The sequence below is a fragment of the Chanos chanos genome, chromosome 2, assembly GCF_902362185.1.
Source record: "Chanos chanos chromosome 2, fChaCha1.1, whole genome shotgun sequence".
Taxonomy (NCBI): domain Eukaryota; kingdom Metazoa; phylum Chordata; class Actinopteri; order Gonorynchiformes; family Chanidae; genus Chanos; species Chanos chanos.
Window position 1 is genome coordinate 1061378 of NC_044496.1, and position 21123 is coordinate 1082500.

The following is a 21123-nucleotide window of genomic DNA, read 5'->3' on the forward strand; positions in this document are numbered from 1 at the left end:
CTGCACAGATATGCCAAAATCATACATTCTTTCTCAATATCTAAAATTATACAGTAGCGGTGCTTATATTTATGCACGGCACGGCCTGACTGAAACTTGGAAATCCCCGAACATGTGATTGAGGGGTCAAAGTTGAAATGATAGAGAGAATACGTCATACAAATGGCGGACGGTGTAAACACAGGAACGGAGTACAAGTTATGCATGTTAACTGAAGATGAATTGTGGGGACTTTGAGCGCATGGACAGTTTAGATGGCTGGGTCGCAATCAAAAGTAACATATTTGATGACACGGACACTTTTAAGCTCGGATTTATTGTACAGTGGAATGCTATAGAATCCAAGTTTGCTGTCACTTGTCATAACAGAACTCTTCAGAGACAGAGGCGTAAAGGAGAACTTGGACCCGGAGAAACGGACACTAGCTGGGCTGGACTGTTCTCCGTTAATGATCTGAAAAATGTCCATCGTCAGCTTACAGGGGTTTGTGATGTCCTGGCGCCGTATTTTCCTGACTTATCGGACTTTGAGGAGGGGAACATATGGGACCTGATATTTTACGGGCGAACTGCCAATCCAGACGAACATGAAAAAGACCTAGATGCACCTTGCCGTCATCTCGAAAAATATTTCAGCACCGCAATTGATGTCTGCGGCCGCAAGATCGTGTTGGATTCATTATTCAATCAGACTGAACAAGAGGTTGAAGAATACTTTGAGAATCTACAGGAGTTTAAAAGAAAAACTATGCAAGACGAAGTTGATAGAGCGAAAGAACATCTGCGACAGGTAAGTGGTTCCACCAGTTTACCTTTCGAAATGACAGCTATTGACAGAGATAGTTGAGCAACATGACAATGCAGAAAGGCCTCTGACGAACTAAAGCGTCGGCCGTCTCTGTTTATAACACAAACTGTCCGAACTATTCATATGCGCACCGTTTCTTTCAGTAGAGCGACGTAAAGTGTTCAAGAAACGGTATATCTTTTTAGTACATGGATGAAGACATGTCACGGTGCTCACCATTATAAGTGGCTTTTTCACATGCGCAGGCGCGCTGACGTTAAATGTCATTTTGACGTAAATGCGAACAGCCAGGTTTCCGCTGCCTGGGAAAGTGCTATGGAGTGTTTTTTTTAAAGTATCAAGGCGCAGCTTTGTCTTAGGTCGAGAATAAATGCTTTGTTAAAAGCCCTTGAGCTTTCTCACTGTGTGTAACTCGTGGTTTTCAGCCAAAGCTAGGTGGAGCACTACTTTTCATGCTGATTAAGGCCGCAGAAATGTTAGAACGTTTCGCTTTCTCTTTTCTCTCCCTCGGGACTGTGTGGATCAGAGTAAAATTAAAAACTAAAAGTAAAATTTGCATCCGGTAGGTGGGAGGTTGAACCTCTGAGGTTTTAAGCCTTCTGGGCCCCCCCCCCCCTTCCTTGAACTATGTCCACATCGGTAATTGCACCCACAGAAGGTTATATTGCAGACTGGCGCGTGCGCTGTGCTGTATTGTAGCACGTGTTTAAATTGGCACCCGTGTTTCACATGCACAAATTCTAATGAGACTCTCACATACAAAAAAGTAAATAGAGTTTCCCAAATAGTTATACAGTGCCACACCCATTTAAAAATCCTCTGTATTTCTGTCATTTAAAATTCCTTCAGTGATGGGGACAGTAATGAGCTCACCGTACATTCCGTGTTGTAGATCTTAAACAGGAAAGAAAGTGGGAAATCTCCATGAGCTGACAACACAGGCGACACATCCCGCTACTGTGGGTGCAGTTAAGACATTCAGGCGCAGTGAGACAGGGAGGACCAGACTTTTGTGAAAAAAGAAGAGATGAAGCAGGTATCACAGACGTCCGCTGGGCAGACAGAATCACACAGGACAGATTAAATAAACACACTACGTCTGAGAGACGATTATTTACCAGCTGAACAATGATGTGTGTTCAGATCCTCCATAACCACTGTCTCAGAGGAATGGGATTTGTGAGAGTCATGTCTTGAATCCGAAGCCGTAGAGGATGAGGCCAGTGGATGATATGTTTGTCATGCATGTCAGTGAACTCTTCTATAGCCGAAGCTCTCTGTATGGAGTCCAGTGAGTCGATATTGTTCATATTTAATTCTGGGGGTGTACAGTGATATTGTTCATATTTAATTCTGGGGGTGTACAGTGATATTGTTCGTATTTAATTCTGGGGGTGTACAGTGATATTGTTCGTATTTAATTCTGGGGGTGTACAGTGATATTGTTCATATTTAATTTTGTGGGTGTACACTGATGGTGGATTAGTTCCTCACTGTCAGTGAGAAAAGTGTGGGTTTCCCGTCCCCCGCCTGAGTTGGTCTGAGGCCAGCAGCAGTGGGCGGTGTGGAGGGAGTTCTGTAGAGAGAGAGGAGAGAGAGAGAGAGGGAGGGAGAGGGGGAGAGAGGGGAGGGAGAGAGAGAGGGAGAGAGAAAGAGAGAGAGAGAGAGAGGGAGAGAGAGAGAGAGAGAGAGAGAGAGAGAGAAAGAGAGGGAGAGAGAGAGAGAGAGAGAGAGAGAGAGAGAAACAGTCATGACTCACACAGCCAGCAACACTCAGTCATCATATGTCTCTGAGCAGCTCTCACAGAACCGCAGGACGTCTGCACAGAGTCTTCACCAGTGATGTGTGTCACATGACACGCAGCGTCATACTCTCCATCCAACAGAGAGACAACTATGATACTGCACCGCACTAACACACATGACACTGTATCGCACTAACACACATGACACTGTATCGCACTAACACCTGATCAGGGCAGGTTCACTCCTTTTCCCATACAAGCCCATTAGAGTGCTGACCGCCCAGTGTGTCAGTACATCCAAATGTTTGGCTTTTGGTTTTTATTTATTTGTTTTTATAAAAAATGCACAATTTTCCATAAGGACCTCAGAACTTCATTAAGTGGCCATTCCATTAGTGGTTGTGCAAATGTTGACAGTGAGGTTCAAAATAAGCATTTTTTTGTAAAGATCAAATGGAAGAAAACGTGTTGTCTTTCTTGCGTGCGTGTGAGTTTATGAGTCTTGGTAACATTGAGCTTGTTCATTCTCATGGGAGTCTGGATAATTCGGCTGATTTTGGCTGTGTGCTGGATACTTCACTTTCAGCCAGTCAAACTCATACATTTCTACACTCATCCAGTCTCAAAATGTAAGCTACAAAAACCAAAGGCAAATATTCATTTACTTTAACAGAATATCAGAAAAATGGTGCTAATAATGTCAGGATAAGCATTCTAATGGACCAATATGTCAGTAAGAGAGAACTTGTTCTTACTTGTTCTTCCGAACACATCTCTCCCTCTATCACACACACACACACACACACCTCTCCCTCTAACACATACACACACACACACACACACACACACACACACACCTCTCCCTCTAACACACACACACACACATACACACACACACACACACACACACACATTTCTCCCTCTAACACACACACACACACACACACACATTTCTCCCTCTAACACACACACACACACACACACACACACACACACACATCTCTCCCTCTAACACACACACACACAAATCTCTCCCTGCTCTAAGAGAGCAGATTCCCCACAGTCCTCCTGGGAAACACTGAGTTAATGAATAAGTCAATGAGGGGTTACAGTTAAAGAATGTCATATCTGTGTCAGTGACCGTTGATCTGGAGATAGAAATACACTGGTGTTTGTTTTATACTGTGTTTGCAGCTGTAAATGTGAACCCTGCTTTTAACCCTGTTTTACAGCCCTGATGGTGTGAATACAGTGAAATCACATGCGTTTTTATGCCTCCTTCCAGACGCTGCAGGGGCACAAGCGTGCAGACAGGATGGTCCTTCTCTTAAAGATTTATGACGAAGAGGACGAGGCTTACAAAGAATTAGTAACCGTGGCAACAGTATTGTACCAGTACCTGCTGCAGCCTTTCCGAGATATGAGAGAACTGGCCATGCTCTGCAAAATGGAGATCCTGGTAGGAACCAGTTCATTTTACTGGGTGGGAGTATGAATAGGTTCAGATGCTTTATGTTGAGTGATGCTAATAAATCCATCACGGTTTATACTTGCCCTCACCTGCTCTGTCAGTCACAGTGAATTCCCTCAGATCCATGACGAGCAGTAAGTCACACAAACATGATTCAAATCTTTTTAACGTCTGTCAGGTTTAACGACAGGAGCAGAAGTGGCCTCAGCGCTCTGGTCTCCTCATTACACTGTTAAATGAAAAGTCTGACCAACGTTTTAAAAGTGCCTGTTTCAGTCATGTGATCGTGGGTCAGGCAAAGCCGTCATCAACCCGACCACATCACTGGCACTCATTTGCCTTTTCAATTTAATTCATGATTGTTCTGTGGATGATGCTCCAGTGGACAAGCCCTTCATTATTCAGTGAAATGAGCTTATTGCAGTTCCTTAGTAAAGCCATTTGTGTCAGTGCATAGCAGGTCATACTTTTGCGACAGGGATCTCTTAGGCCGTGTCCTGTCGCTCCGGTCAAACGCACGGTCTGAAAACAGGGTGTGAGGGCAGTTCTGTGAAAATTCATTCATCATTTTTCTCATACCGCTGCAGACGGCAGAGACCAAACTGTCATCTGAAATAACACAGAAAGAAAAGTGGGCATTTTGACAGGGTAAGAGAGAACCGCTGACAGGGCGTCTTTCTCCTCCTCGTTTCTCCACACACACAGAAATCCTTAGAGTTTGAGGAGCTGGGTCCGAAGAGGATAGCGGAGCTGGAGAGGGAGGCGGAGGAGTGGAGGAGGAGAGCGGAGGACGCAGTGGCCTCCATACAGGACATCACCGTCAGCTTCTTCAAGGAGACGTCCAGAGCACTGGCAGGTGTGTCTGTGTGTGCGTGTGTGTGTGTGTGTGTGTGTGGTATTATTAGTGGTGATGTGTGTGTGTGTGGTATTATTAGTGGTGATGTGTGTGTGTGTGTGTGTGGTATTATTAGTGGTGATGTGTGTGTGTGTCTGTGTGTGTGTGGTATTATTAGTGGTGATGTGTGTGTGGTATTATTAGTGGTGATGTGTGTGCGTGTGTGTGGTATTATTAGTGGTGATGTGTGTGTGTGTGTGGTATTATTAGTGGTGATGTGTGTGTGTGTGGTATTATTAGTGGTGATGTGTGTGTGTGTGTGGTATTATTAGTGGTGATGTGTGTGTGTGTGTGGTATTATTAGTGGTGATGTGTGTGTGTGTGTGGTATTATTAGTGGTGATGTGTGTGTGTGTGTGTGTGTGGTATTATTAGTGGTGATGTGTGTGTGTGTGTTATTATTTGAGAGGTAATGTATGTGTGTGTGGTATTATTAGTGGTGATGTGTGTGTGTGTGTGTGGTCTTATTAGTGGTGATGTGTGTGTGTGTGGTATTATTAGTGGTGATGTGTGTGTGTGTCATTATTTGAGAGGTAATGTGTGTGTTGTGTTATTATTACAGGTAATGTGTGTGTGTGTTGTGTTATTATTTGAGAGGTAATGTGTGTGTTGTGTGAGTAGATTTGAGGTAATGTGTGTGTTGTGTTATTATTAGAGGTATTGTTTGTGGTGTGTTATTATTGGAGATATTGTGTGTGTTGTGTTATTATTAGAGAGGTATTGTGTGTGTTGTGTTATTATTTTAGAGGTATTGTGTGTGTTGTGTGAGTAGAGGAGAGATAATGTGTGTGTTTGTGTGTGTTGTGTGTGTTGTGTGTGTGTGTGTGTGTGTGTGTGTATGTATATGTGTGTGTGTGTGTGTGTGTGTGTTGTGTGTGTGTGTATGTATATGTGTGTGTGTGTGTGTGTGTGTTGTGTGTGTGTGTGTGTTGTGTGTGTGTGTGTGTGTGTGTGTGTGTATGTATATGCGTGTGTGTGTGTGTGTGTGTGTGTGTGTGTTGTGTGTGTGTGAGTGTGTGTGTGTGTGTGTGTGTGTGTGTGTATGTGTGTATATGTGTGTGTGTGTGTGTGATGAACTGATGGGATGGTGATCCACAGGCATGCTGAAGCAGATGGAGGAGGATAAGAGGCGGTTTGGCCAGGCCTCCTGGGCCTCTGCCTCCCCCAGACTGGAGAAGCTGAAGTTTCTCCTCGCCAAGGAGACGCTGCAGCACATGAGAGCCAAGGAAATGTGTCTGAGTCACAAGAAAGAGGAGATCAGAGAGCAGGTGACAAGCTCTATGTGTGTGTGTGTGTGTGTGTGTGCGCGTGCGCGTGTGTGCGTGCGTGTGTGTGCGTGTGCGCACGAGCGTGTGTGCATATTTGTTAGTGTGTGTGTGTGTGTGTCTGGGTTATGTGTGCACGCATGTTTGTATGTGTTTGTGAGTGTCTCTGTGTGTGAGTGCGTCCGTGCATGTGTGTGTGTGTGTGTTTGTAAGTGCCCGTGTGTGTGTATGTCTGGAGGGTGTAACTGTGTATTCTGGGACCTGACATGACAGTCACCGCACAAGAATGACACCATCATGACATGCTGTGTGTTTTAGTGACCGTGACACCATCATGACATGCTGTGTGTTTTAGTGACCGTGACACCATCATGACATGCTGTGTGTTTTAGTGACCGTGACACCATCATGACATGCTGTATGTTTAATGACCGTGACACCATCATGACATGCTGTGTGTTTTAATGACCGTGACACCATCATGACATGCTGTACGTTTTAATGACCGTGACACCATCATGACATGCTGTATGTTTTAATGACCGTGACACCGTCATGACATGCTGTGTGTTTTAATGACCGTGACACCATCATGACATGCTGTGTGTTTTAGTGACCGTGACACCATCATGACATGCTGTGTGTTTTAGTGACCGTGACACCATCATGACATGCTGTGTGTTTTAATGACCGTGACACCATCATGACATGCTGTGTGTTTTAATGACCGTGACACCATCATGACATGCTGTGTGTTTTAGTGACCGTGACACCATCATGACATGCTGTGTGTTTTAGTGACCGTGACACCATCATAACATGCTGTGTGTTTTAGTGACCGTGACACCATCATGACATGCTGTGTGTTTTAATGACCGTGACACCATCATGACATGCTGTATGTTTTAATGACCGTGACACCATCATAACATGCTGTGTGTTTTAGTGACCGTGACACCATCATGACATGCTGTGTGTTTTAGTGACCGTGAGCCTTGGGTCTGACCCAGTTAGATTATCAGCTGAGCAGAGCAGAGCAGAGCAGAGCAGAACAGAACAGAACAGAACAGAACACACAGGCAGCAGCAGATTTCCACAGCAACAGCCGGTGGAGAACACGCCGGAAAAGCAGGTTTGCCCCGGACAGAGGAAAACCTCACAGGCTGCATCAGTGTGAGAGCAGAAACGGGGCTGAGGTCATTGTGTCAGAGATCCGTCCTAAATGATGTCATTCCATACGAACTCACAACAACACACTCCACAAACGTTACCCTGCACAAAGAGAGTTTCAGACATGAACTGATGAACTGAAATTGCTAAGCGGTCAGAAGATAGAGGCCATCAATGTCTGTTCTTACCAGACTGAGGAAGTACTGTAAAAAACGATCGTGTTCTAATTATGCCATATAAACAATTTTCTAAGTGTGTCATAAAAATCCTGCAGGAAATATATCATAAGAATCATATTCTGAGTATGTCTATGAAAAATCATTACTCTAAATGTGTAATAAAAATGACAGTGTATGTCATAAATCATTATACTCTGTAATTAAAGTCATATTCTAAAAGTATCATGAAAATAAAGATGTCATGCAGCATTGCAGATCAGCAGCTGATATATGTCAGGATAGAAACGGTCTCAGAGCGAAAGCTGTAAAGTCTGTCATGCGGGCAAACTCACCGGGTCCAGATGACGCTAACGAAATGACTGATGTTATGAATATTATAAATGAACATGATCAGTCACCACAGAAGTGCCTTTGGTGATTTCTGGTGGTAGAAGAGGGAATTCAGATTTATTAAAATCAAAAGTTCAGTTGTGTTGCCGCTTCACTTTTAAGGAGGGTGAAGTGTACAGGCTGGCGGAGACTCTTTTGCGTGAGGGTGGGAGGGGGGTGTGGGGGGGGGGGGGGGGGGGGGGGGGGGGGGTGGAGGCGCAGGTATAGCTTTGTAAGTGTCACACTGGTGCTGCTGTGGGCCGGACTTCCAAACTGCCCCCCGACCCCTCTGCTGCTGCGGCAGCTGTTATTGATGAGGATGAGGATGCTGTTGTTGATGAAGATGACTGTCTGTTCTCTGGCTGCAGATGGAGAGTCTGTCGGAGCAGAAGGACGGCATCATTGCCGTGGACCAGTTAGAGCTGCAGTTTTACGAGGCTCAGCTGGAGTTGTATGACGTCAAGTTTGAAATCCTGAAAAACGAGGAGCTGCTACTGGTGGCTCAGATTGACAGCATTCGGCGACAGATTAAAGGTATTACTGCTGAATGCACTCACACACAGATTAAAAGTATGACTGCCAAATGCACTCACAAACAGATTACAGGTACTACTGCCAAATACACTCACACACAGATTAAAAGTATTACTGCCGAATACACTCACACACAGATTAAAAGTATTACTGCCAAATGCACTCACACACAGATTAAAAGTATTACTGCCAAATGCACTCACACACAGATTAAAAGTATTACTGCCAAATGCACTCACACACAGATTAAAAGTATTACTGCCGAATGCACTCACACACAGATTAAAAGTATTACTGCCGAATACACTCACACACAGATTAAAAGTGTTACTGCCGAATACACTCACACACAGCCGCAGCTGCCAGTTTGAGGTAAAAATGTCCCAGCATCTGTTGCCTGAACCGCGTCTTGAGGATAAACTGAAAACTAGCCTAATTTTTCACACGCGTGTTGTTTTTTCAGCACTTGGCTCCTCTGTTTGAGGCATGCAGGGCGTAAAAACACCTCAGAGGTTTGGGTTTGGAAAGTGGCGTGGCAGCTTTTAGTTCACACAAAGTGAAAAGTGTTTTTTTGGTTTTTTTGTTTTTAAAATTAGAGATCTGAAATAGTAGCATGGGTTCGCTGCATATGCTTTGATGTTTTCACTGCACTCTGTTTGAAACAGTGCCACAAAAGCACATTCACTTCAGATCAGTTGTGCTTGTAAAAGCCCCTAATTACAGCCCTCAGGGAATGATCTGTCTGTTTCTGTCTGTTTGTAGGACTGGCTTTTGTCTTTACTTATAACACAATAAAAAAAACACACACACACATACACAAACACATACACCAGTCCTGATGACTGTGAATCTGGAACTTTCAGAAGAACACACAGGCAGAGATAAAGTGGTGTCCTTGGGGGGGGGGGGCTTAAAAGTGGAGCTCATGGGCTGGGGTCTGGGCGGGTGGCGCCCTACTGGGAACACTGGCATAAAGATGAGAAGGGGCTGAAGTAAAAATCCATTTAGCTGAATTCCAGTGTCTGTCTGGTGAATTTCAGTGTCTGTCTGGTGAATTCCAGTGTCTGTCTGGTGAATTTCAGTGTCTGTCTGGTGAATTTCAGTGTCTGTCTGGTGAGTTTCAGTGTCAGTCTGGTGAGTTTCAGTGTCTGTCTGGTGAATTTCAGTGTCTGTCTGGTGAGTTTCAGTGTCAGTCTGGTGAGTTTCAGTGTCAGTCTGGTGAGTTTCAGTGTCTGTCTGGTGACAGAACACGCCGAGGACACATGTCCTGATGACACTGTGGAATGTGAATGTTTGTTATGACTCCTAGATTAGATAGTGAAGAGTGTGGGGACGGTGCTGTGCTGTGCTGTGTTAAAGACTACGCTGCCAGCTGGGTCAGTGACGTCTGACTGAAGACAGGGTCAGGGGAGGGGCTGAGACAGGCCGTGCTGATGTCGGCTGCTGAGTGAATTCAAAAAGACCAATATACTGAGCTAGAGTAAAGCGTCAGGATGAAACATGAGTAACTGCACCAATGAAATGAGGATTGTATGAACAGAGCGAGGGAGAGAAAACGTAGCCACCTGAGGTCTGAGGGTATGTGTGTTTTTGTTTCAGAGCGGAAGGAGGAAGTCGTTTATTACGACGCCTGTGAAGATGCGGAGGAGCTCCAGTCCATGATGCAGGATCTGAGCGGATCCCAGCACGACTCTACCGTCTCCGTCAGAAAGCTGAGCCGCCGCCTGCAGCTGCTCGAGACCAAGAGAGGATCCATCTGTGCCAGACGGGCTTATCTGCGCAATAAGAAGGTGCCCACTGAAACCCGACTGCTGTTCATAAATGCCCCCACTGTTACACACTCACCTCCTGCATCCCCAGTCTACTGGAGGCCAGATTAGGATTATACATCATAAACAGAGATTATATGAGGACTTCCTGCAGAACGGCAGGAGTAGTGATATGAAACTTAGACTTGTCTGAGCAGCTGAGTTCTGCCTGGTATTAAGTGTGTGTGTATGTGTGTGTGTGTGTGTGTATGTATGTGTGTGTGTGTGTGTATGTGTGTGTGTGCGTTTCGCTCTGTACACTGTTGTGCTGAAGTTATCCAGAGAGTTCTGTGTAAAGGCTTGACTCTGACTACTGCAGTGTCAGGTGACTGCGTGTCCGCATTGATGAAAAGACTGATTGGCTGACGGAGCGAGGGGGATTTGGGGATTGGGGGTTGATTGGCTGACGGAGTGAGGGGGATGTGGGGATTGGGGGTTGATTGGCTGATGGAGCGAGGGGGATGTGGGGATTGGGGGTTGATTGGCTGACGGAGTGAGGGGGATGTGGGGATTGGGGGTTGATTGGCTGACGGAGTGAGGGGGATGTGGGGATCGGGGGTTGATTGGCTGATGGAGTGAGGGGGATGTGGGGATCGGGGGTTGATTGGCTGATGGAGTGAGGGGGATGTGGGGATTGGAGGTTGATTGGCTGACGGAGCGAGGGGGATGTGGGGATTGGGGGTTGATTGGCTGACGGAGCGAGGGGGATGTGGGGATTGGGGGTTGATTGGCTGATGGAGCGAGGGGGATATGGAGATTGGGGGCAGCGCTCGAGCCTCTGGGCTGTGATGAGGAGTCACAGGGACGGGGTGACGTGTGTTGGTCTAGGCAGCAGCCGCAGGGAGGACCCTACAGTCAGCCTGGTCTGGCTGGGATTCAACCCAACAACCTGCAGTTTCCTGGGCTGGATCCCTCACCCAGTGATCCTCAGACACTCTGGGCTTGGATGCCCGCATAGAAATGTGATTCTGAGGTTTGAGCTGATGTGAGATGGAGTCATGCAGTGTGACTGAGGGTTTGAGCTGATGTGAGATGGAGTCACGCCGTGTGACCGAGGGTTTGAGCTGATGTGAGATGGAGTCACGCCGTGTGACCGAGGGTTTGAGCTGATGTGAGATGGAGTCACGCAGTGTGACCGAGGGTTGGAGCTGATGTGAGATGGAGTCATGCAGTGTGACTGAGGGTTGGAGCTGATGTGAGATGGAGTCACGCCGTGTGGCTGAGGGTTTGAAGGTTCATGCAAAGAGGCATGTGAATATTGTCAGATACACAATTACAGCTGACACTGAATGGATATAAGACAAGTCTTTATGTATGTCAGGGAGTTAGTTGTACTGTACAGCTGTGTGTTTGTGTGTGTCTGTGTGTGTGTGTGTCCTTCTCCCTTGGGATGCTGATGACTGCTCAGACAATTACGTTTCTATCTTTAGATGTGTTTAAAGGCCAAAGTGTTAAACACTTCAAAAAAAAAAAAATACACACGCATAAAATAATAAAAAAAATTCACACCTTTAAGGTGTGTGATGTTGTGAGCCGTGGAGGGTTTGATGAAGAGGCTGTGCTGTGACTGTGTGTGATGGAGATGAGTGAAGCCTTTGTGTTGTCTCCTCTGCAGGATCAGTGTATGGAGGCACACGAACAAAAGCAAAGACTGGCTCAGCAGACCTCAGCTCACTTTATACAGCACCACGGAGTCCATCTGGTGAGTCTCCACGGTAACCAGGCCAAACCTGCCCACGGGGGCTCTGACAGTAAACGACCATTAGCTCACAGCCTCTGTATGCGTGTGTGTGCGTATGTGTGTGTGCGTGTGTGTGTGTGTGTGTCTCTACAGAAAAGAGAGAAGAGGAAAGAGGAGGACCAGCAGAGGAAGGAGTGGGTGAATCAGGAGAGAGAGAAGACCCTGAGCAGACTGCGTTCTTTCAGAGAGGTAATTACCTAACAGTCATTCCTCCAGACAGCCGTGAGCTGTGAGACAGCCGTGAGCTGTGAGACAGCAGAGATGAGACCCTAGCCGTGGCTGTCTCTTCCCTGTCCCCAGGCAGCCCTATCAGCTCCTACCCTCTCATTTCCTCAGCGTGTCTCTGTAATACGTCCCTCTGCTTACGCCATAGCAGCTTTATTTATAAAGGCCAGCGTCAGCACAGCTGCCCTCTGAGGGTCTTAATGAAGCTGCCCTGAAAAGTCTGATCAGAGAAATGTGTGTAAACCTTGTGTCTGATCAGAGAAATGTGTGTAAACCTTGTGTCTGATTTCAGAAGAGACAGGGCCAGTATGTGTTCAAAACTCCCCGATCAAAGCTGACCTCGCCGGTACCCTCCAGCGAAGACTCCGCCCAGCCAATGTCTATTATCAGCCTGACTCCACCCCCCAGTGGAGCAACACCCTCCCCTCAGCAAGTGCCCAGATCCACCAGCAAAAAGAAGAGCAAGAAGCCTAAAGATATACCTGTCCAGATATTTCTGCCCAGTGGATCAGGGGCCGTGCCTCCAGATCAGACTGTCAACTCCCCACCTCCCCCACCTCCCCCTCCTCCTCCTCTACCACCTCCTCCACCTCCCCCTCCTCCACCTCCCCCAGGCCTGCCTCTCCTTCCCACGCCCACACAGCCTGGCGATGAAGCTCAGCCGCTGAGTGAGAAAGAGGCTCTGCCTTTTCCTGCCAAGAACACCCTCAAACAGAACATAGGTAAGAGTCTAAAAGAAACCAGGTCTGTGACCCAACCTCAAACAGAACATAGGTAAGAGTCTAAAAGAAACCAGGTCTATGATCAAACCTCAAACAGAACATAGGTAAGAGTCTAAAGGAAACCAGGTCTGTGATCAAACCTCAAACAGAACATAGGTAAGAGTCTAAAAGAAACCAGGTCTGTGATCAAACCTCAAACAGAACATAGGTAAGAGTCTAAAAGAAACCAGGTCTGTGATCAAACCTCAAACAGAACATAGGTAAGAGTCTAAAAGAAACCAGGTCTGTGATCAAACCTCAAACAGAACATAGGTAAGAGTCTAAAGCAGTGGTGGGCAAATCCGGTCCTGGAGGGCTAGTGTCCTGCTGGTTTTTGTTTTCACCTTAGTTACCTGTTGATTTTCACCTTAGTTAGCTGACAAGAAACCATGATCATGGCCCTCCAGGACTGGATTTTCCCACCCCTGGTTTAAAGGAAACCAGGTCTATGATCACATGTTATTGGCCGGCTCTGCCAAGGTTTATTTATGAGACTCCACCTCTCACCAGAAAAGTGTTCTGTAAATGTAAAGTGACAGAGTGTGTTCTGGGCTGGCTGATCCCAGCACTGGCTTTGATAAATGAGTAGAAGCTCTCTCAGGACCTGGCTGTGTGACTAGTCCTACATTATTGTGTATTTCACCAGGAACCTAATACAAACTTATAAATAACTATGTATGAACAGTAATAATTATAATAATGAATAGATGCCTTAATAATTGATTATGTGTTGCAATTTTCCGTGATGAAACCAAACACCAGGCTCCATGGATGAGGTGTTGGCGTCTCTGCAGAGGGGGCACCTCCAGCTTAGGAAAGTCCAGCCTGCTGCCCCCCCGCCCACGGGCGGTCCGCAGGAGAACCCTAGGGACAAAATCCTGAGCGCCATCCGACAGGGCGTGAAGCTCAAGAAGGTCCAGCGGCCTGTCAACGCCCCCGCCAACAAAGACACGGAGCTGGAGCGCAGCATCAAGGCTGCCATGCAGAGGATGAAGAGGGTGTCTTCTGACTCCGACGATGAAGATCAGGGCGAAAGCCAATCAGGAGAGTGGGACAGTTAGGCTAGGCGGTCGCATCCACCTCTCATTGGCCGAAGGTCTATTACACAAGCACTTCTGTTCCTCCACTGCCGAGTGTATTTGATGTGATGAATCAGAGAGTGTGTGATGTGGGGAGTAGCAGACTGGAGCAGGGCAGGTCTGATCCGGTCCAGCTGGACTGAGGAACAAATGACAGTTCCGTCCTCACGGTCCATCGTCTTGGTCTTCTCTCGTCCACGCCGTCCTGACAGACGTGGAATACTTCTCTGAGATAAGACAACATGAAATCCACTCAAATCGGAAAAGCTCTTCCCTTGACTAAACCATTTCGGCTTGTTCCACGTCCCCAAGATCCAACAGAAATATTCAGGCAGTCATAACGTTGATTTTATTCTGTGTGAGTGTTTTTCCTTTAGCGTTTACGCTAATGACCTTCGTGCTGTATGTTTAACTGTTCTAGGGAATGCCGACACGTTATGTTGAATTTAGTGAATGTTTGTTACTCTGAGGTGGTTGTCTTTGATCCGACGGGCTTGGCACTGAGTAGAAACAGTAGTTAGTTATCTTTGAGTTTCTTTATCACAATTTCCATCAAAAAAAAATGCCATAATATCAGTAATCAAGTCTATAAAGAATATTGCCTTTCAGATGAAACGGTGATGGCTGTTTTCTGTTCTTTAATGACCTACAACTGTGCATGCATCGCAGAACAGAATGTAACGCAAACAGCTGAATCACTCGTTTGGAAATGGAAGATTTACAAGAGAAACTGCACTGATTTGTGAACACCCCCCCTCCCCCCCCTCCTCTGTAAGTCTCTGTTTCTCTGATTTTTTATTTTGCTGTTTTATTGTTTGTCGAGAGAGCGGATTAAACATGCTAATGTGCCTTGATGTTTACTCATGCAGTTGTTGATTATGGAGTTGATCAGAAAATGTGAGTTTTGCACTGTGTCCTTTATCTGAAAGGTCAGGTCTCCAGTGACACACTGTGACACATGTGGGGAATAGGCTTCATTTGCAGGTCTGTACCGGTAACTGCTGCCACCCACAAATGGTCATTTCATTGCTTATGAAGATCTGAAGCGGGAAGATTTCCAGACTAATCTAACAGTCTCACATTACGCCTGATTGACGACTCTTTGCCCAAGTTTGTACTGTTGTCTCTAATCTGTCATCTAATCCAAGCCGAGGTGGTTTGAGAGTCAGGACAGATCGATTTGGAATCTTTGATTAACACACAGGTATAAGCTTGGTCGCGTGTGCTGCCCTCTACTGGTCAGAAACACACTGACACCCTCACTCCTGCTACTCAGCATATGGCAGGCTATGTAGGCCTTAGGGAGTCAGAGGTTGTATTTGTAAGTCTAAGACAATGATATCTGTCGTTCAGATAAAATCTGTGCTAATGTATTTATGGTTTGCAGGGTTCTGAAGGGGATTTGTCCCATTAAGGGAGCATGGCCCGTACACTTTTCTACGTTATATTTTCGATACATCGTTTGATTCCATGTGCTCTGATGATGGGTTAATTACGCTGCGTGAGGGCGGGCTCAGGTGACGGTGCCGCAGGTGCTGGTACCAGAGCGGACACTAGAGCAGGAACACATCTCAGGTACTGAGCAAACTCACAAAGCAACAAGGATTCCCGGCAACCGTGTTACTATGGAAACAGGCCGGCTTAGCAGCGGTAGCCTACGGTAATATCTCTGCAACACAATTATGTTTTACTCACCCACTCACAGTGAACTCAAAGATTTCAGCAGGAATGCAGACAAGCCCCTGGGTCTACATCTGTCAAAGATTTTACAATATAAACAACTGCAAAAGCAGAAAGGAAGAAAAAAAATGGCAAAAGCACTTCACCTCCCGATTCCTAGTGACTGCTGACAAATGGGTACAAGAATGTACAAGAATTCGCTGTTGCTTTAAAAAAGTCTTTATTTTCATAGAGAAAACCATCTCATTTTCGTTGCAGGCATCTCCATTTAGTGTATTATTCACATTATTTCAGGTTATTTGCTCATCATTTGAATCCGATCATTAAAACTTTACGAAGCATAACACTCACGGTGCCCTTAAACATCTCATCGTCAGCGTGGCGGATTTACCTAGCCGCTGCCACCAAGAGACGAATCAATACCACGAGTGTGTGGGATCAAGTTGCCAAGGCAACATGTCTTCTTACCCAGTCATTGCAGCCATTTCTAAAACAAAGCTGAAGTTAACACTCTTCTTACTCCTCGATGTCATTTTACCTCCTCTCAAACCCCGAACATTCGCGCTACCTTGAGGGGAGAGCAAACCCAACTCCGTCTTAATAGAACAACATGAGACTTTTCACCCCGTCCCGTGTCCGTCGTCTGACAGTAAGTGTACTCTGATGTAATAACATATCAAATGAATGCAGTCAAAACGTCCGTACACGGAGTTGGTACAACGAGGATTTTGCATTGGTGATCACACAAAGAGTCCCTAATATCTGTGATGTACAGAAACTGGATTCTGTGGAGCCTGTTCACACCTGCATCACACTATCTACTGAGTACGGAGAAACGGGAAGACGGATGGGTTTGTAACTAAACTATATTTCAGCAGATATCTGTTAACAAACAAACAAAAAAAACCACAGAAGTGGAGATGAGTTGTTTGATAGGAATTTAATCAATCAAAAGAAGGTTAAGGATGTCCCAGTGGAAGTCAGGAGTGGTGGGAGATGCAAGTCTTTAGAAATGCGGCAAGGAACAGGCGCAGAAGTCCGTCACGAGCTAACACCGCCGTGTGCGACAAAAGTTCAACATTGACAGTACGGTTAGAGCATATTCACGTTTTCTCACAAATATTTCATTACATGACATTTGTGATTTGAGTACAGCATTCCAATAGTGTTGCTTTTTCACATCTTTTAAAACGAAGGGCAAAACAAAACAAACAAAAAAATAAATAAAAACACAACACCCCCTCAGAAAGAGTCAATATAGTGTCTGAACGCAAAACAGCTAGAGTGTTCTTCCACTGCACGCAGGGATGACCATACAGAGAGTGAATCCAGACGCGGGGTTAGTTCTAGACATACAGAGAGTGAATCCAGACGCGGGGTTAGGAAAACCACGCTAGCTTGTATTGAAGGCCTCGGCCCATGGTGGCTGTAAGAAAGTACACTTACACATCCCCTCACCAAAAACTTTCACCGTTAAAAAGAGAAAGGAGGCTGGGAAGCACATATTGGTACGTCAACTACAAATTTAAAAGACTTTTGTTTAGCAAATTGACAAAATATGCATTTTACAGACACAAAATTCTGACCACAGCAACCATTCCAAATGCTTTATAGCATAGCTTTGGGCATCAGTGCACACTACTGTTTTTGTTTTTTTTCCCCCATTTAACCGAATAGCCACGAACATATTTCACTCATATGCACATACGAACTTGCACACCGTGTAGACAAATCACACACACAAATCACTACAGGACTTCCTCACTTCCTTCATTTAAAGCAGGTATTGCACTTGAGTGTGTGAGTGAGAATATCCAGTTTACAAATGGCCCAGCATCCACAGGGCGTGCCCGCCCACTTCACCTTTCACCCCCCCCCCTCCCTCCAAAGACAGACTCATTTCATATGCTTATTAAAATATTTACTGACGACTCAGGTTCTCTCCGTCATCATGTTTGTCTTGTGGTGGGATGAGACATGATGCAGGATCCCGTTTGCTGTGTCTTTGGACAAATATCAAAGGGGAGACTGAGTGAATTCTCCGGCCTGTGGACTGGGTCGGAACCCAGAGGCGCGGGTCTGATTCAGCTGAGAGAGGTTCCAGACTGAGGCACTTAGTGTGTGTGTATGTGCATATCAAACGAGAACAAACTATTCAAACTCACCTGAGATCACCACAAATAACGCTTACTTCTCCCAACACACCTGCCCTCTGTGTCCACAGAAAGACCCAATATTACTTTACTGCTGCTGTGCTAAACACTTCACCACTAGCCCTTAAAGACGTCCCCTCTTTTATCCAACAAGTTCAGTTCCTGCAACAATGCAGGACTGCATAAACAGGCAGACAGACAGACATACAGACAGACAAGCAGAAAGACAGGACCCTCCACCTGTTTCTAAGATGTGTCTCCCCAAAGACCAAGTGTCACTGGGCAGGGTGTGAGGATGGCTCATTCCAGAATGCTGACAGTGTGTTAGCAGGAGCACTGGGGGAGGGGGGGGGGCATCTCGGCCATCTCTCCCTCACGCCTCAGATGTTTACAGCGGATTTTGGTTTCCAAGAGGAACCCTCCCTGGGTAATGGCGCTATGGCGCTCTGCTCCCATCACTTAACCCCCAACGCCCACCCCCCACCCCGTCATGCATCCGGCTCCTCCTGCCCCCCCCCCCGGCCTCAGTTATCAATGCCCAGTTTGGACAGTCCCTGTCTCACTTCATGGAGCTCGTCGATCTTGCCATCCAAAATATCCATAAACTTCTTCAGTTCCATCTTCATGTGGCCCTGTTTCTGCTGACTGTCCTCCACGTCACCCTGGAGAACCTCAATCTTCGCCGCCAAATCCTTATTCGCCGCCTCAGCAGTCTGCACAGACACAAGGAGCAACAGAATCATTAGAGAATACAATATTCTACTCCAACAATATTCTACTCCAACAATATTGTACTCAAACAATATTCTACTGACAAACAGGTACCACAGCCCGGTTCCACGGTTCACAGGCTGGTTACACTGAGAAGGACCATCAGAAGGCTCAGCTTCTGTCTGAAGAAACGCAGCCACGCAGTCCTGACTGGAGAGGATCTAAACTTACACAGCTGTCTGTCTGTCAGATTTTCCAGCTGACTCTAGTAACATGACTCGTTTGGCTGGGCCATGCCTTTAAATAGTTTGAGATTTGTAGCAGTGAATTTGGCAGGTTTCACTCAGCACGTGACAACCGGGCGACGAAAGCATCAGCTGCGAAGTGACGTCTTTTCTCACGGAAAATAAATCAATCAATAAATAAAAGTGAGCGAGTGGTTGCGTTCGGCCCCAGAGAAACGGGAATCTCGGGATTCCAGGCAGCTCTCCACAGTAACAGGTGTGTTCCTCTGGCGTAAAGGACGACTCGCTCAGCTCGTCACGGGCTCAGGAATTCTGTCCACATCATGTCACAGCGGTCTGCCAGCGCTCACACGGAGCCCTGACACAGCCTGGGCGTTTCATTTGAAATGCAGTATATGAGGAGCTCTGACACAGGCTGGGCGTTTCATTTGAAATGCAGTATATGAGGAGCCCTGACACAGGCTGGGCGTTTCATTTGAAATGCAGTATATGAGGAGCCCTGACACAGGCTGGGCGTCTCATTTGAAATGCAGTATATGAGGAGCTCTGACACAGGCTGGGCGTCTCATTTGAAATGCAGTATATGAGGAGCCCTGACACAGGCCGGGCGTCTCATTTGAAATGCAGTATATGAGGAGCTCTGACACAGGCCGGGCGTTTCATTTGAAATGCAGTATATGAGGAGCTCTGACACAGGCCGGGCGTTTCATTTGAAATGCAGTATATGAGGAGCCCTGACACAGGCCGGGCGTTTCATTTGAAATGCAGTATATGAGGAGCCCTGACACAGGCTGGGCGTTTCATTTGAAATGCAGTATATGAGGAGCTCTGACACAGGCTGGGCGTTTCATTTGAAATGCAGTATATGAGGAGCCCTGACACAGGCTGGGCGTTTCATTTGAAATGCAGTATATGAGGAGCCCTGACACAGCCTGGGCGTTTCATTTGAAATGCAGTATATGAGGAGCTCTGACACAGGCCGGGCGTTTCATTTGAAATGCAGTATATGAGGAGCCCTGACACAGGCCGGGCGTTTCATTTGAAATGCAGTATATGAGGAGCCCTGACACAGGCTGGGCGTTTCATTTGAAATGCAGTATATGAGGAGCTCTGACACAGGCTGGGCGTTTCATTTGAAATGCAGTATATGAGGAGCCCTGACACAGCCTGGGCGTTTCATTTGAAATGCAGTATATGAGGAGCTCTGACACAGGCTGGGCGTTTCATTTGAAATGCAGTATATGAGGAGCCCTGACACAGGCTGGGCGTTTCATTTGAAATGCAGTATATGAGGAGCCCTGACACAGGCTGGGCGTTTCATTTGAAATGCAGTATATGAGGAGCCCTGACACAGCCTGGGCGTTTCATTTGAAATGCAGTATATGAGGAGCCCTGACACAGGCTGGGCGTTTCATTTGAAATGCAGTATATGAGGAGCTCTGACACAGCCTGGGCGTTTCATTTGAAATGCAGTATATGAGGAGCTCTGACACAGGCCGGGCGTCTCATTTGAAATGCAGTATATGAGGAGCTCTGAACTTGTGTGGCAGAGTAAACTCACCATCAGCATTAATGGAGCTATTTTAAGAGCCGCTCCGTGGCCTCAGAGAAAACCTCTGTTCAGAAACACTCAGAAGAACAAAACACTGTCAACACTCCCTCACACTTTACACAACCAAGCCAATCAGAATGAGAAACTGGCATCATACGTGACAGAAATGGGTTTTTTTTTTTATTATTATTATTTTCAAGACCGTTTTCAGCAATAATGTTAAACCTTAGAAAAACTATTCTACACAATCGAAAATAATTATGTTTAGAAAAAAAGGAATTATACGTAAATAAAGCGGAGTATTTTGTATTTTTAAGTGAAAACAATGTCTCTCTCTGTTACTGAAGGTAACCGTGCACAGACGGTTCTGAGCAAGGAGACAACCATAGCTCATGGAGGGACTGCGCTGATGACAAAACAGAGAGAGAATGTTGTTACTATCATCTGTGTCATGTGATCTTTAGGGCAGTATGAAAGGGCAACACTCCACCCGTGTGACAGTGTCTCACCTCCAGTACTACCTCCATCACAGACACTCCTCTGAGACCTGACACAATACTCCACCCGTGTGACAGTGTCTCACCTCCATCACAGACACTCCTCTGAGACCTGACACAATACTCCACCCGTGTGACAGTGTCTCACCTCCATCACAGACACTCCTCTGAGACCTGACACAACCCGTGTTTGGCAACGCTGTGGCGTGTGTGAGGAGTGTGCGGGGTGTGTCTGA

General features: G+C 46.3%; 2 protein-coding genes across 2 annotated transcripts in view; one reads left to right on the forward strand and one right to left on the reverse strand.

Annotated features, from left to right (window-relative positions):
- Positions 1–195: 195 nt before the first annotated feature.
- On the forward strand, positions 196–14799 carry whamm (WASP homolog associated with actin, golgi membranes and microtubules). Its single transcript, XM_030764916.1, has 10 exons — positions 196–790; positions 3839–4012; positions 4730–4880; positions 6017–6186; positions 8270–8435; positions 10035–10225; positions 11859–11945; positions 12078–12173; positions 12502–12931; positions 13733–14799. Exons 1-10 carry the CDS (start codon positions 218–220, stop codon positions 14029–14031), a joined length of 2337 nt encoding a protein of 778 aa, XP_030620776.1. The 5' UTR covers positions 196–217; the 3' UTR covers positions 14032–14799.
- Positions 14800–18393: 3594 nt separating this feature from the next.
- homer2 (homer scaffold protein 2) overlaps positions 18394–21123 on the reverse strand; it is a 28336-nt gene continuing 25606 nt past the window's right edge. The window contains exon 9 of the mRNA XM_030765743.1: positions 18394–18595. Within this exon, the coding sequence (XP_030621603.1) occupies positions 18407–18595 (189 nt within the window). The 3' untranslated portion in view covers positions 18394–18406. The remainder of the gene's footprint in view (positions 18596–21123) is intronic.

Bases quoted from the DNA above. Each gene is read 5' to 3' on its own strand.
- whamm (XM_030764916.1), top strand. From the start codon at position 218: ATGAATTGTGGGGACTTTGAGCGCATGGACAGTTTAGATGGCTGGGTC. The intron at 11,946-12,077 runs GTGAGTCTCCAC...GTGTCTCTACAG, and splicing joins AGCACCACGGAGTCCATCTG to AAAAGAGAGAAGAGGAAAGA. The intron at 12,174-12,501 runs GTAATTACCTAA...GTCTGATTTCAG, and splicing joins GACTGCGTTCTTTCAGAGAG to AAGAGACAGGGCCAGTATGT.